This window comes from Ceratosolen solmsi, unplaced genomic scaffold (assembly GCF_000503995.2).
Source record: "Ceratosolen solmsi marchali unplaced genomic scaffold, CerSol_1.0 scaffold1, whole genome shotgun sequence".
Classification (NCBI taxonomy): Eukaryota; Metazoa; Arthropoda; class Insecta; order Hymenoptera; family Agaonidae; genus Ceratosolen; species Ceratosolen solmsi.
The window spans coordinates 10813289-10829172 of NW_011948415.1; the positions used below are offsets into that span (position 1 = coordinate 10813289).

The 15884-nt window shown below is 34.0% G+C and overlaps 3 protein-coding genes across 3 annotated transcripts in view; 2 read left to right on the forward strand and 1 right to left on the reverse strand.

Moving 5' to 3' along the window:
* The first annotated feature begins 1004 nt into the window (after positions 1 to 1004).
* Positions 1005 to 4261, forward strand: FLASH (FLICE-associated huge protein). Its single transcript, XM_011507933.1, is given in 2 exon segments — positions 1005 to 1127; positions 1203 to 4261. Coding segments are annotated over 2 exon segments (3111 nt in total). The 5' UTR covers positions 1005 to 1046; the 3' UTR covers positions 4233 to 4261.
* Positions 4262 to 5778: 1517 nt separating this feature from the next.
* LOC105368805 (PHD finger protein 12) lies at positions 5779 to 9176 on the forward strand. Its single transcript, XM_011507934.1, has 5 exons — positions 5779 to 6092; positions 6164 to 6363; positions 6453 to 6721; positions 7018 to 8021; positions 8562 to 9176. The coding sequence occupies exons 1-5, from the start codon at positions 6033 to 6035 to the stop codon at positions 8943 to 8945; spliced, it is 1917 nt and encodes a 638-aa protein (XP_011506236.1). The 5' UTR covers positions 5779 to 6032; the 3' UTR covers positions 8946 to 9176.
* Positions 9177 to 9430: 254 nt separating this feature from the next.
* Positions 9431 to 15884, reverse strand: part of LOC105368807 (protein Wnt-5b) — a 21767-nt gene continuing 15313 nt past the window's right edge. Inside the window, exons 4-8 of the mRNA XM_011507935.1 lie at positions 15516 to 15696; positions 15240 to 15351; positions 15064 to 15166; positions 10328 to 10495; positions 9431 to 9724 (exon numbers count right to left, since the gene is read on the reverse strand). Of these exons, the coding sequence (XP_011506237.1) occupies positions 9537 to 9724; positions 10328 to 10495; positions 15064 to 15166; positions 15240 to 15351; positions 15516 to 15696 (752 nt within the window). The 3' untranslated portion in view covers positions 9431 to 9536. The remainder of the gene's footprint in view (positions 9725 to 10327; positions 10496 to 15063; positions 15167 to 15239; positions 15352 to 15515; positions 15697 to 15884) is intronic.

The window sequence follows — 15884 nt, forward strand, 5'->3', positions numbered from 1 at the left end:
TGTATGATTATTTTGTTAGAAACTTTAATTAAATTTGACAAAAGCTTGATAGAATATCTTAATAAATATTTAAAACATATATAATAAATCTAATTGAGAGTATAAAAAATTAATACCATATATTTCAATAATTATACATGTTATATATATATATATATATATATATATATTTTTTTTTTTGTACATAAATACATAATTGTAATTGGAATATATATTTAATTATATAATTTTATTTACAATATTTTGAAAACGCACACTTATACGAAAGTAAATGTCGGCATTATAATTGACTTAGCATGCAATTTATAAAAATATTTCAATAAAGAAGGCCTACAAAGGATATAACTATAAACAATAATAACAGCATCTTGAAATAGAGATAAAACAATTAAATAAATTTCTGTTCATAATTATTTTCTTAAAACGGGTTTTAATGGCTTCCATCAATTTCATATCATTATTTATTAATAAAATAATCTTATAAAATAGATTTCGGGCTCAATTGCTTTGTGTAACATAGTTAACTAAAAGAATGGCAATTAAAAAATAATATTATATTACTATTAATACGTATTATCAATACATCGTAAATTAATGTAAAAAAAACTCTTTTTAATGATATTGTTTAACAATGTAATTGACAATAGCTAATATTATGATATATTAATATGCTATTAAATACTCATTGATATAAGCATGAGCTAGCATATATTTATGTAAATATAATTTTTAATAATTATTTTCGTTTATCAAAGTTTATTAAATAATTGATTTAAATGTTTTCAATTTGTTGTCATTACCAGGTAGGAAAGTTTGAATTTTCATGAAAACCCCTTTTGCGATCCAAGTTTCCTATCTATGTGATTTATAAGTTTTCAACTTATCTAGAATTACAGTCTGGCGCGAAATAGTGACAAAGTGGATAAAATGTTATAGATTAATCTCTGGTAAAAAAAAGTTCTCGATAAGATTTTGTTTATATTTTATTAATTCTAGACCTTTGCTTAACACGAAATTATGTACGATATATTTTTTGATATAGTCAAATGATGGAAGATTTTGATATTTATGCGGATCTGCCAAGTTTCCATGCAGACGAATGTGAAAATGATAATAAGGAAAATACTGTAAGTGGCGTTGTAGGTTATAAATGGGACTATATATGAGCATCTAATAATTATTTCAATAATTTAAAAATACAGAGTAAAAAATTTGAGGAAAAAAATCAGATCTTGGAAAAGGAAGTAAGCCTTTTAAAAATAAAATTACAGGAGCTCGAAGGTATCAATGATAAATTGAAGAAGAACTTTTCCTCCCTAATAAAAACAGCGAAGGCTGAAATTTCTAGGAAAGATCGTACCATATCTGATTTAAGGGCTCAGTAAGTATTTTAATCGACGCTACGTTTACTGATACTTATAATAAATAATAAATATTTTAGGCTGGAAAACTTCACTTTTCGAAGGAATCCATATCATCGAAATAGTATGCACCATGTACAAAGTAATCATTACTTACATAATCCGCCTCCTCCTGTAAAGATTGAACCTAATAGTGAAATAAAGCTGAATCAAGGGGTTAATAAGCATACTTATCAAGCACAGTCCAGGATAAATGAGTTTGCTAAGGAAGAAAATAATGTTAATGAAAGAAGGAAAAATATTAGCATCAACGACAATGACGATGCAATAAATAATAATCCAGAGTATAGAAATACAATATATGGAGAAAGATTACGTAAGAAACTTCAAAAAGAGATGGAAAGCGAAAGGAGAAAGAAAGAAGAAGAATTGAAGATGAAAAATGAAGAGCAACGTAAGAAAGAAGAATTAATTAAAAGAAATGAAGAGTCTCGGAAGAAATTGGAAGATGAATCGAATAAAAACGTGGGGGATGAATCGCAAAAGTTACTAGAAGATGAGTCAACGATGAAAAAAGACGAAACCAAGAAGATAAACGAATGTTTTGATAAAGTAAACAATAAAGAAAATTTGGCCGTTGTTAATGAAGCGGCTGGAAAAGTTGATGCTAACATTAATTCTGATAAAACTTTAGATGCAGTAACTAATAATATAGATTTTGTTAAAAATGAAGTAATTCTAACGAAAAAAATTGACTATTCAGAATCCAAGGACGATCAATGTATAAATAGAAAGGGTGATATCCCAAAATTTAATAAGTACTTTGTCGCTAATGGTAATGTAACAGATACATTGAGTAAAAATCATTCAAACAATCATAGCAGCAAAAGGTATCATAATGATTCATCGGTGCAGAAAGATTATAGAAATCGAGACGACTATAATTATCACGATAGGCACAGGCACAATGATGTTTTGTATATAGATTCGAACAATCGACACAGTAGAAAGGATAAATATTATAATCAATTTGAAAAAAATGATCGGCATAGGAATTCACATCGGTATAAATCTCGCGATAGAGAAAGAAGTAGCAGTTCCAGTGCTAAAGACGAACTTCGTAAAAAGCATACTAAATCATTAGATGACAAACACGATCATACATCTAAAAAAATTAAGCTCGGTAAGAACGATAAAGACATCAAACATAATTTTATATCTAAGCAGGATAGAGTACATAAAAGAGATCAAGAAGAGCATTTGCAGAATCTGGAAATTAGTAAAAAACACAAAGACTATAGAGATAAAACTCCAAAACGCAAAAGACGAAGTGAATCTGAAGAAAAAGTATTACATATAAGTAAGCGGAATAGATTGAACGTTAAAGCTTGTAGTGCTGATAAGATTTCAACAGAAAAGGTGAAGAAGAATAGTTCAGAGACAAAAGATTCAAGTATTCAAGATGATGAAAGTAAAAAAATTAAGGGTGACAACGAATTGTCCAATAAGCACGTAGAACATATAAAAGAATGTGCTAAATTAAATAAAATTACAGAAGACAAGCGTGATAAAAAGCTTTCGATTAAAAAGTACGATGACAAAGTAGTCGATAATGTCGAATATATAAAAGAGAAGGTTCAATTGAATAGAAATATAGTAAGTGAAATAAAAATTGATAATTTGGAGCAGAAAGACAGTAGTACGGCGAAACAAGATGTTAGTCCAAATAACAAAAATGAAAAAGTAATGAGTGACAATGATTCACATATTATGGATGTAACGAATGTAAATATGAAGCCCGAAAGCCAGATGGAAGACTTATTAAACGAATTAGAAGAAGGTGAAATCGTAGATTCGGTTAATGATAAATCGCTCTATAAATGCGTGGGCAAACAAAGTGGAGCCACAAGCCAGATGGTAATTAATATAAAAACTACTTCAAAATTGATGAAAATACAAGAAAATGATCAAATTAAAGAAACATTAAATAGTTGTAGGATAGAAGCTAATGACTCGTCAGAAACTGTTAATGAGAATGGCAGGTCATTAGAGATAATGAGAAATACAGAAGTTCATTGTGCAAAGAGCATAGGTGAACCAAAAAAGGATGAAAATACAATTGGAGAGAATAGACAACTCCTAACTTTACTTACTCAAAATATTCAACCAGAAATAATAGGCAATTCTCAGCCTACTCGCAAAGAAAACAAAGACGTTGTAGAAAATACTATAGAAAAAGTGAAGCTGGACGATGGAATAAATACAAAATTAACGAAGGATGAAAATAACCTTGAAGAAAGTAATGTAACCTCTGCAAACGAAACAAAGCCAATCGACAATGAAAGCGATAAAACAAATTGCGATATACCTATGGTAAATAAAATAATGGCTAATTTAACAGACAATTGTACCGATGATGGCGAGGATTGTAAATTGCAAATAATAATTAACGATGAAATTACTACAGATGAAGATATCGAGATTCATGTAAATGAGAAAAATATTGAGAATACATTTGATAGCGAGGAACACAAGGATAACGAGACAATAACAATAACGAATGATGAAGTGAAAAATTGTTGTATTGAAAGACGCCAAAATACTAATGACGACATAGCATCGCAAAAGGATGATTACGAAGGTGCTAATATTAATAATCGTCGAAACAATGGATTATCGAAGTCTTCCGATAATTTGGAAGTACAGTGTGTAAATAACGAAGAAGAGAGTAGTTTTCAGAAGAAAACTTTAAGCCTTTCCAAATTACAGGCTGTTAGAAACGTTATAATAGTGAGACGCCGTAGAAGGCCTGTACAGTTATCGGACAGTCCTCCGGTATTAATAATCACACAAAATGGTGTAAATAAATAGACATAGATGAACAAAAAATGCATATATGTATATATGAAACAAAGATTTTTTCATATTTAATTATTGTATTATTTATAATTTATTTGTAATTTACGTAAGTTATAGGAAATATGTAAAATTTTAAATGTATTATAGTGTATTATAAAGCGATTACTAAGTAATTGTGCGTTAATAATATTAGCAGCTGAGATCTAACTACGTTTATCGAGGAAGAATTATATTTAATTGTTAAGGGTGTAATTGTTAAGGATGTAACAAATAGTTAACGAATAAATAGTAATTTGAATATTAAATAACAAGAAGGCAGGTGACATCCAAACGTAGGCAGACAGCGATTTAAAGAGAACTCGATATAAAATATATTAAATATTTTTGTCACGTATTGTTATACTTTTAAATTTTCTGAGTGCAAGATATTTAATATACGGTTGTTCAGGGAAATTCGAAGGCAAAAAATTTGTAGCGTTCTTTGTCGAATTTGTTTACGAAAAGAAAAAAATTCTATAAATAGATAAATTAATTTTGTTAAATAATGTGACATCGATGAAAGGATGATGGTGCGCTTCAACAGAGAAATTATCATTGACTCGTGTAATTCCTTTATATATGAATTATTTTAAACGAAATTTAAAAATAATAAATTACAATATCATGTAATGATTAGTCTGTTAATTTATTGATAGATGATAATGTACTTATACTGCAAAAATTGTCATGACATTATAATTTATTCGTTGGAATATATTGTTAAATTTAAAAGTGTATGTAAAGTTTTAAACTTGGGTATGATGGTTGAAAGCGATTATAGAGAATTTTGTGCAACTGAAATATAAACTTAATGGTACATATAAACGAATGAGTATGTCATATGTGAAACAATGTAATTAGTATCGACGAAAATAATACTTTCATTGACAAAGCTGAAGATGTTAAAAACTAGACAGTTAAATTAATAAATGATAAACATTTTATTTATGAGAACGTTCAATATATTATATTTTTCTATAAAATTAAATTTACGTATTGTACAAGTGTATTTGTTTGGATGCATTTTGTAATAAATTATTATTAAATCTCGTGATCCCATTGATTTAGAAATTAATGAAACGAATAAAGTAAAATAAATGTAATAATAAACCTAATCGTAAAATGGAAAATCACATTTTGCCGCAATTCCTTTCAACCTATCATTTTTTTCAAACAAACCTCGTATCCTTTCATCGCCGTATGGCAAATCATAAACATGACCTTGAATTTTTCTACATAGTTATTAATTTTTTAATACCGGTGGCGCTGAACGCCGTACCGTCAACTAACAATTTTTATAAAATAGCACTCGTTTAATCATATTTATTGGCATTGCATAGGTCATAATAACAAACAACATAAAGGAAATACTTTCTCCATCATTTAAAAACTCCTTGAAGTCTAAAAACCTCCACCTCTCCTCCACGCCCCGCGACCATCGTCATCCTCGCATGCGCACGCGACGAGCCAATCTGATGCATTTACTTCATTTATGGTGGTCACGTCAAAAATATTCGTTAACATGAAAACTGTGATTTAAGGTTGGAGTGAGCAACACAGGCTTCGGTATAGGCGAATAATTATTATTCCACCATGCTTGCTTTCATGCTTAATTTTCATCATGGCAAAAAAGAACATTAAGTAAATGCAATGCCAATCGCTGGAACCACTTCACAAATAATAATACTAAACGACGGGAATTTCAAGGATAAGGCTAGGCAACAACTTACATTTGAGTGAATAATCGCGAGGGCTTTTGCTATTCGCACAATCATGTCTCATAAAGTTCCTGCTTTTGAAATTGATGTTAATTCGCCTGGTGGATTGATGCCAGTGAGTATTGCTGCATGCTCATTAATAATTTAGCAAGATATTTAATAATTTTAACGCGAACGTTTATACAGCAAATACAGGCATTGATCGCTCCACCGTCTTGTGAAGATTCTCACTCGTTAAAATTGAAGAAAGAAAAGGAGGAAAGGAGGCATGCATATTTCAAACGACCTGGACGAGGTCATAATAGAGATTTTTGCGATGCCTGCCACGACGGAGGAGAGCTCATATGCTGTGATAAATGCCCAGCCTCCTTTCACCTACAATGCCAGTGAGCATATTTTTTTCTAAAAAAAAAAAAAAGTCCTTGCGGATAACTAGCTTTTCTCATTAATGATTCGATTTAATGGTTTGATGTAGCAATCCTCCATTAGAGTTGTCGGATATTCCAAACGGAGAATGGATATGTCATGCTTGCCATTGTGCTTTAAAGAGAGAAAATAATGCTGGAAACAAAAGAAAGAAAAAATCCGCTTTAGAAGTTCTAGCCTTTGCAGCTTCGTTAGTTAATCCTAGAGAATTCAATTTACCTAGAGAATTACAGTTACCTATAACATTTCCTGGGACGGATAAAATAGATCCAGTTTCCTACAAGAGGGGAAAGCATCATAACGCCACAAATCTCAATGGTTAGTATTAATGCCAATTAATAAGATGCATTCATATTGCCTTGTTATATTTAACGTAAGTTTTATTGAAAGTTTAGCTTACCAATAACCGCAATCTATACATATTAATGAAAGTTATATAAAATTTGCCTTGACTGTTGTTCGAACGATGTTCAAGTTACGATCGATCGAATGAAATATAGGCAAATAAAACGCCGTTGCTCATTTTTGACAGAATGCGTAATATTTATCGATGTTTTTTGAGGATATTTTAAGCATGGTATTGGATAAATCAGTAATTATTATATTGTTTGCAGGAAAAATTCATTATCACGAGAATGGATCTATTATTCCGCTACCCGCACGTCTTTGTTTCGAATGCGGACGGAGTTGTAGAAAAGCTCCTCTCATCGCGTGCGATTATTGCCCATTGTATTTTCATCAAGACTGCTTAGATCCACCCCTCACTGCATTCCCAAGCGGTAGATGGATGTGCCCAAATCATTTGAATCACTTTATCGATCAAAATCTTTTGACCTCGTGTGCCGCTACAGAAAGGGTTAAGTTGTGGGACAAATTTGCCCACCAACGAATCGATCAACACGCCGTTAAACTGCAATTTTTGCGAAAAGCTCACTCCATTAATCCCCCATTTAGGATAAAGATTAAGCATAATCAAAAGTGTAGAGTTAAAGTTCCACCTAGTGTAAAGTTTCATTATGCTAATCCGCCTGAGCTTGATTTTTGTAATGTATACAGATCGGGTAGTTTTATATATCCAACGTCGAAAAAAAAGTTTTCTACCGACGTTTCTAGAACCGAGTACGACGAAGCACAAGTAGAAAATAGTGAAGACGTTAAATCAGAAGTAGAGGAAATTAGTACTAAAGACAATGGTATTTTATTAGATGTAGATGAAAAGAGAGAAGAGATAGTACAAAGTGAACGGACTAACGATATAAGCGAGGACAGCAAATGTGAAAGTGATACGGAATTAGAAGATAATGTTTTTATGAAAAGTGGCTTAGGATTAAGTATAAAAGAAGGAATTAGTCTTTTAGAAAGGCCAGTATTAGAAGCATTAGCCCAACAAAGGTTAGAACAAATTTTGAATCCAATGGAAGAATGCTATCAAACTTTAAATTGCACCTCAAAAGCTAGAGCACTTATGTTTCCATTAGGCCAAACGACAGGTCCTCCAGTATTCATGACTTGTAAGACTCTCAATATCGGAACAGGTTGCGAATCTGATTTATTACTTGGTCGATATGGTTCCTGCAGTTTTATATCACCAAAGCACGCAGTCATCTTCTTCGACGAGGTAAATGGGATATTAAATTAACGTTACCATATTAATGTTTCATTTATTTTTATTTTATTCGATACAAATTTTTTCCAAACACATTTAAACAAGTACAAAAACAAGGCTAATCCTGTATACAGCTCGCGTTACTCGAACACTGAATATTCTAAAAGATTATAAAATAATATACCTTTTTCTCATTCCATTGCCTAGATATAATGTGAGTTTTCAATTGTCGCCTCTGTGTGTGCGTGTGCGATAGAGAGTGAGTGAGTGAGTGAGTGAGTGAGGGAGTGAGTGAGTGAGTGAGTGAGTGAGCGAGCGATTGAGTGGGTGAGCGAGTGAGTGGGTGGCCAGTGAGTGGATATGTGATTGCGAGTGTACGTGTGTTAATATATATATATATATATATATGTGTGTGTGTGTGTGTGTGTGTGTGTGTGTGCGTGTGTGCGTGCGTGTGTGCGTGTATATATGTATAGATATATATGTAAATATAAATATAATTATTTTATGCATATTGCATGTGTACGTGTGTATATAAATACTTATTTACAGACTACCAATCGCTACGAACTGCTGAATTACAGTGAGCATGGAACTACGGTTGACAACGTTTTATATTCCTGCAATTACAGTATGCATCCGATCGATGTCGATTATGTTGATGCGACTAAAGATGGACACTCTTCCAAAACGAAAGACCACGATGCGGTCGAAGTTATAAAACAGATTGCAAATAGAAATACACCGATCGCAATCGACGGCGCTCCCGTGAAGCAATGTACGTGCAAATGTGCTAATAGGAGAGAAAGGCGCAACAGCAGCGATTGCATAGATCAAGGTTGGGAAGGTAGTGCAATGGTCGATCATGGCTCTATTTTGACATTTGGCTGCCTCACCTTTGTGTTCAGTGTAGTGAATTCATTCACGAGTCGATAATACTCAACATTGTACAGATTTCATAAACTAGACACTTCTTCAGTAAGAAAAATGTTATTTATTGTTATTATAGTACGTTGATTGCTTAAAGAACTCAGGTTATTGAAATTCGCAATTATTTACGTTAAGATAATAGTACACGAACAAGTCTGTTTACACTGCCTTTTTTCCTATAGAAAGAAAGAACGAAGAATGAAAGAGCGAACGAAATACACGGAGAGATAGAGATAGAGAGAGAGAGAGAGAGAGAGTGTGTGTGTGTGTGTGTGCGTGCGTGCGTGCGTGCGTGCGTGCGTGCGTGCGTGCGTGCGTGTCTGTGAGCGAGTGAGATAGAGACGGTTGATGAGGAGGAGCTGGGGAGGGGGGGAGGAGGAGGGGACGCTTTAAATATTGTTAAAAATGTTAAAGTCGGAAGGTTATTGGAAAGTTTTGTAAATACGTAATCTGTCATTCATTGGGCGGAGGAGTAGGAGGTGTAAGAGGTGGAGGAGGTGGAGGAGATGGTGGAGGTGGTGGAACCGCGCTCATCGACACCAAACAAAGACTGATCGAATAAATTAATCCCGCGTGGCGTCCCGCATCGTAAGCAGCTCATTTGCACGTGTGGACGTCCACGCTCTTGCTGCAAGTGCTGCACTGGACGTGACAGCACCAGTGGAACTTACAGTCGCATCTCTCGTTGAGCGTACTCTTCTGGGTGTTATAGCCGCGGCCACAGCACAGAAGATTGCAGCCGTCGATGCCTGAGGAGGTTCGGTTGCATGTTCGGCCGCGGGTACCTGCGAAACGTTTTAGCAACGAATAGTAAAGATGTTTATGTAGAAACGATTAGCCCGAGTACGATATGGCTTGGTGAGGGGCGGGTGGGGGTGGGGGGGGTGTATATAAATATTCCTAATAGCTTTATAATCCTTGGTTGGACGAATCTTTCGCTCTTCTGTCTTTCCATGCGCAAAGGCATCCGACTCATTTTTTATTATTATTATTATTTTTTTTTTTTTACTCGTTGCTTTTGTCGACAGCTTTGTGAAATTAGGCAGCAATTATAAGAGTCGCTGTAATTTCGCGTCGACCGCTCTCGATAATCAAGGACTTTAGGCATTGAATGCCGTATGTGCACGGAGCGTGTCTGGCGTAATGCGCAATTGCCGTTAGTGGCAGAAGGAAGGAAGGGGGTTGTTGGGTTTTTATTTTATTTATTTATTTTTTTTTTTTTTTTTTGACTTGGATGAAGCATTGGGCATACGCGTCGAGGCTTATAGACGGTACGTTAGGTTTGATTCGCGGTAGGTTTCGAGTGGCAACGTAATGTAAAAATATCGTTACAACGTTTTGCAAGGTATCCTGCGTAGGCGAAAAAGGGAAAGTCGAATAATACAAACCTAAGGAGCCCAAGGAAGCATTGGCGAAGCAATAGTTGGGCGAGTCGTCTAAGTAAACCAAATCGTTGGCCGTGGGCAGAGAATATCGTGGATCCCTGATCGATAGGCGGCCTCTTCTGTTCACCTTAACTTCCGTCGCTCCATCGTATTTGTCCAAAAGGTAGTCCCCTGTGTCGGAAATTGTAAACGAATTAATTGAATTTCACGTTATAAAAATCTTATCGATGATAATTAGAGACAATGCGCTGTGTTTATTAGTGACGTTAACTAAGAAAGGGGGTTTAGGGAAGAGAGAGTAGGGAGGGAGAAAACGGGGAAGATGGAGAAAAAAGAAAAATGAGCAAATGGAAAATTGAATGCCGTGAAAATGCTTAAGATAAAAAAAAACAATAAAAATAAAAAAAAAATACAGCAACCGTAGTTGTAAGTTGTAAGTTTTTTTTTTTTTTTTTTTTTTTTTTTCCAAAGGGGTGTACAAGTTGAAGTACGTGTATATTTGAAGTGTATAAATCCAATCATCCTTGGTGTATCTAAGGATAATAAAAATCGGCTCGATCGTAATACAATAAACATCGGTCTTAAAAATAAGTGTATATCGTCTAATCGAATGTGATAACATTTTTATTATGTTAATAAAAATTTACGAATTTAATTTCAAACGTGTATTCAACAATATGTCATCGTTCATTACCACAGATTACTTACGTAAAAAATCAATAGCCATAATAGCCATAATCAACAGTATGTCAACAACTATTTTTAAAAATCATAATTTATTGTAGCTTATTGTAGGTGCCGTTAAATACATTTACATTAAATAATTAAGATATCTACGTCGAGTTTTTATCTACGAAATGAAAAGCAAATTATAAAAAGAAGAAAAAGGTCTCAGAATAAATTTCTTTTATACAAATAAATGTACTGTTTATTTTCTATTTCGATACTCGGTGATATGCTGCTTATACGGTCTCTCGGATTTGAAAAATTCCAAGACGAACCTACAAATATCGAATAGTTTTATTAATTAAATTGTAATTGCACTGTCGATAAGATGCAACGTTAACTTATCGACGAGCGTTAAACACCCACGGGACTGTGTAACTGTTACTTTTCATGCGGCCAATCTCATTTTTATTAATACAAAGCATTTGAGCACTTTCGAGAATTATGGATAAATTTAGTCCCTAAGGCAATTTTAGTCCTTACGAACATATTGAGATTTTAGTATTAATAACGTATTTAAGCCAGAGAAAAAGTGCACTTACAAAATGCACTATCTGCTAAAAGTCAAATGAATGTAACAAAGTTACTCTTGAATAAAAATAAAAACAGCACAGGTATATTCAGCATTGTAAATGTAACGCTGTAAGCGCTGTAATAATCAAATACAATACATGCAAATTACACTTGTTTATGTATAAATTACAGGTTGCTTATATTAAATAATTATTAATCCAGTGGAATTAAAATATTATTTAATTATATAGTAAATGTGTTATAATTGTATTGAGTGTTTACAAATTTTATAATATTTTATTAAACAATTATTTCTAAAGAATTATAAAGATTGTTTTCATTTTAAGAATTACAGCACATAATAAAAATAAAGTCCTTTTTATTCTTCTTTTACACGGCGATTTTCATATTTGAACCGTCATGAATTATCCCTCCATTAATTAATTAGCTCATTTAAACTATTCAACGACTTTATGTCAATATATTGTCGTACGGCTTTAAACAATTTACTATTATTGCATAGTGAAACTATAATCATAAAACACATAAGGGGTAAAACGAAAGTAAAGAAGGGTAAACAATAATTAATATTCTAGACAAATATTTATAAATTACAGACCCAACAAAAATAAAGTATTTTCGCTCTTATGGAAATATAAATTTTTATTTTTAAATATTTTATAAAGATTTATTTTTTTCGATTTTTTTTTAATACAAAAATACTCAATTTCGATCATTTTGATACTAAAGATATTTTTATGTTCGAATTTCTACGCTTAATTTGGAGAATGTAAAATTATATTAAAGCTTGTGGCTTTAAACAGTGCATAAATACTTTAAATTCCTCTTCATTTTTAGCCCAACGCTAAATAATAATAAATTTTTTTTAAATATCCATAAATTTAATTCAACATTCCTAAAAGAAAAAGAAAATAATAATCTTACAACGTTTCATCATAATGTAAAGCTGATGTGAGTTTATTCGTATAATTTTTTTTTTTTTTTTTTTTTTTTTTTTTTTTCAAATAAACAAAGGCTCGATAATTAACTCGATTATTATTTTAATATTTTCTATGTAAATATTTACAATATATAATTTCATATATATCTGGAAAACGAATCTGTTTAGATAGACAGCACCTTGCACGAGAAGTATTTCGTATTTTTAAATAGTAATTTTTCATTGTTAGTATAAAGAATGAAGCTTATAGTTTTCAGGTAATTCAGATTGTTTAAACTTTATTAAAAAAATTTACGGCATGAAATATCCATAAAAGCCAAGAATTGATCAAATCGTTAGTAATTTAAATAACAAAAAAAAAAAAAAAATCTTATACCGCAAGATAGATTTATCTTTCATATGATCCGACTGTTCTTGTTTTATAATTAATGATTATTTTAAATATTTTTCTATTCATTTAGATTTCAATGGAATAACATTTCTACCCAATCAAGAAACGCATTTCATTTATTAATTCATTATTTATTATGAGCATCTGAAATCTTATCGCACGTATATCACAAACATATCAACTTTATCGATACAAGAACAAATTCAAAGTAAAAAAAAAAAAAAAAAATTAATAAATAAATTAGCCCTCAAGATAAAATGATAAAGTAAAAATTGTTTATTCACTTTTACAATTATTTTGTCATATGTATATTTGTTTGTCCTTCAAAGTAACCATTTATCGGTCATCTTAAAAAAGTATGACAATAATTGCTCATTCAGTCTTGACAATATTATTCCATATAATGTGCAAATGCGTTATTTATGTGAAAAATTGTTTTATGGCTTATGGGAGGGGGGGGGGGCGATAGTTCGTATATAATAATTGCTAAAAACAAATTTAAACTCTTTTATAAAATGTAACTAATGTATTCGTTAAAAATGAAAATTAAATCTTTTATTATGTGCTAGATATGTGTCTGGATTTAAATCGTTTATATGCGAAAGAAATTTTTTAATAAGATTCATTTGATATTGTATAATAGTTGAAACGACATGTTGCGTGGTAAAAGGCTGTAACGCATATTTTTTTAAGCACATTTTTTTTCCTTTTTTTTTTTATTAAAGGACTTGAATTTGTATTATTATTATTATTATTATATATATACATATACATGTACATATACATATACATACATACATGATTATTTAATATCTGATAGCTTATATTTGGTTAATATATTATTACTCACTTACTATATATAATATCGGGTTTTGTTTTGTTTTTTTTCTTTTTTGAAATGTACGGTCACGCCAAGTGTACATGCAACGAAAATGTAAAAATACTTATACGTTTGTGCGCGTGCATTTAGAATTGATGTGGTATACATGCAAGGAACATTATTTAAAGTCCTTTCCTCTAAAAAATAATAATACGTATTTTCAAATAATGCTGAATTCGTTACGAACTAACGGCAAACGGGAATAATAATGAATCGTGCCGTAAATCATTCGACAGCAAGGAACAAAACGTGCACTCAAGCTTTAATAAAGGAAATACAATTTTTCTAACTACACTTTTTATTATAAATAAATGTGCAAATAGATAAAAACCTTTTAATTACCGGCTGTTCCTTGGCCGTTTCTGTTCACTTCAAATTGCGTATTTCTACGAAAGTACTTTATACGTCGTAAAGCTACTTAGCACTTATGATTAGCTAAGTATTTCGATGTTTATGATAGACGAGGTATTTAGTTTAGTTCGTCCTGTTTTGTTCGTTAAATTCCCATAATCAAGCTTAACACGGTGGCTTGTCTTAAAAAGCAAAGGATTTTCAAAATATTTTATTGTTCATTAAAATGGTCGATAAACAGGTTTTCATCACATGCGACGACGACATATCGGGCAAAGTGTACATTTGCGCTGTATTTTCCGATAATGACGTCAGATTTTTAATTTATTTATTCTAGGCTCTTTCCCATAACGTTAATAATAAAAGTGAAGCTTCGTAGATGGGAAATTACTCCTGTATATATTATTGCTTAAAGGGTTTAACGAAATTGCGCGAAACCCACGAATGGGGATTTTGCGCTAGCACGACGTACGCCAATTATAAATCACGAGGAGTAACGAACGGTAAATGCCGAAAGGAAGAAAAAGTTGGAAAATTGTACGGCGAAGGGGGAGGGTAGAGTGCGCGCGCGCGAGAATTAGAGAGAGAGAGCGTAGGTGGTGGGGGGGGGGCGTGTGGAGAAAGCAAAGATCACGCAGGTTCCTTATTATAAGACATACCCGATTACGTCGTTGCGAGGTTTTTCTGAAAAGAATAATTTATTCAGCCGTAAAATGTTGCGATAACGATGAAAAAATATCGGGCTGACGGCTGGAAGTAAATTTTCATGAGAATGCACTGGCTCTCGAGCGCGTCCAGCCAACTCGAATAATCATAAGGAGCCGGCATAAAAGGACGGACGGCGAGCGAGGAGGCACTTAGGGTCCCAACACTCGCTGCCCGTGTCCATCCGAATGAATAAAAAGGGCTCTTCTCACCTATCTCCCTGAAGGAGGCGAGCTGCTGCCAGCAGGTGATGAGACTGCAGCTCCCGGAGACGCCGTGGCACTTGCACGTGACCTTGGAGCGCTTGATGATCGCCTGTCAGCCGGAAACAAACAAAGAGGAGGGAGCGCGTGATAAAGGGCTTAAAGAAGATAAAAGTGTCTCCTACCCTGCGCCCGGCCTCGTTGTTGTGCAGGTTCATCAGGCTCCTTCCGTGCTCGCGGCTGCGCCTCTTGTAGCTGCGCTCGCGTTCCCGCACATCGACGAACGACTGGGCGAACCTGGGGTCGGCGGGCCGTGGCCAACGTTACAAGGTCGTGCGTGCGTGCGTGCGTGCGCGCGCCGCGAGGGCCGGCCGAGCCGCTGGCCCGGTGGTCCAGCCTCCGGGGGACCACCGGGCCATCGGATCGGCCCGCCCCCCTAGCTCCGGGCCGCCCCTACTCACTTGTATCCGTACTCGAGATTGTCACCGCAGCCGCCCCATATCCACTCTCGGTTGAGGTCCTTGGGCCGGCCGCTCCTGGAGCAGCCGCACGAAGATAGCTGGCCGTCGCGGCAGGCGCGGCCGAGGGAGTACACGACCCCGGCGGCCGTAATCGCGTGCACGAACGCCGTCTCCCGGCTCGCTGGAACACGCGCCCGAGCCTTTCAGGGGCTGCCTCTCCCTCCCTGGGGAACCGCGCAAGCTTCATCTGGGAGATGGGATTGACAGGATTGGCGGGACGAGTTACTTACTTACTTACTTACTTGCTTGCTTGCTTGCTTGCTCCGATCGTCTCTCGGCCCGATCACCTTCGCCCGCGATCAACTCCAC

Bases quoted from the DNA above. Each gene is read 5' to 3' on its own strand.
- LOC105368805 (XM_011507934.1), top strand. From the start codon at position 6,033: ATGTCTCATAAAGTTCCTGCTTTTGAAATTGATGTTAATTCGCCTGGT. The intron at 6,364-6,452 runs GTGAGCATATTT...GGTTTGATGTAG, and splicing joins TCCTTTCACCTACAATGCCA to CAATCCTCCATTAGAGTTGT. The intron at 6,722-7,017 runs GTTAGTATTAAT...TATTGTTTGCAG, and splicing joins TAACGCCACAAATCTCAATG to GAAAAATTCATTATCACGAG.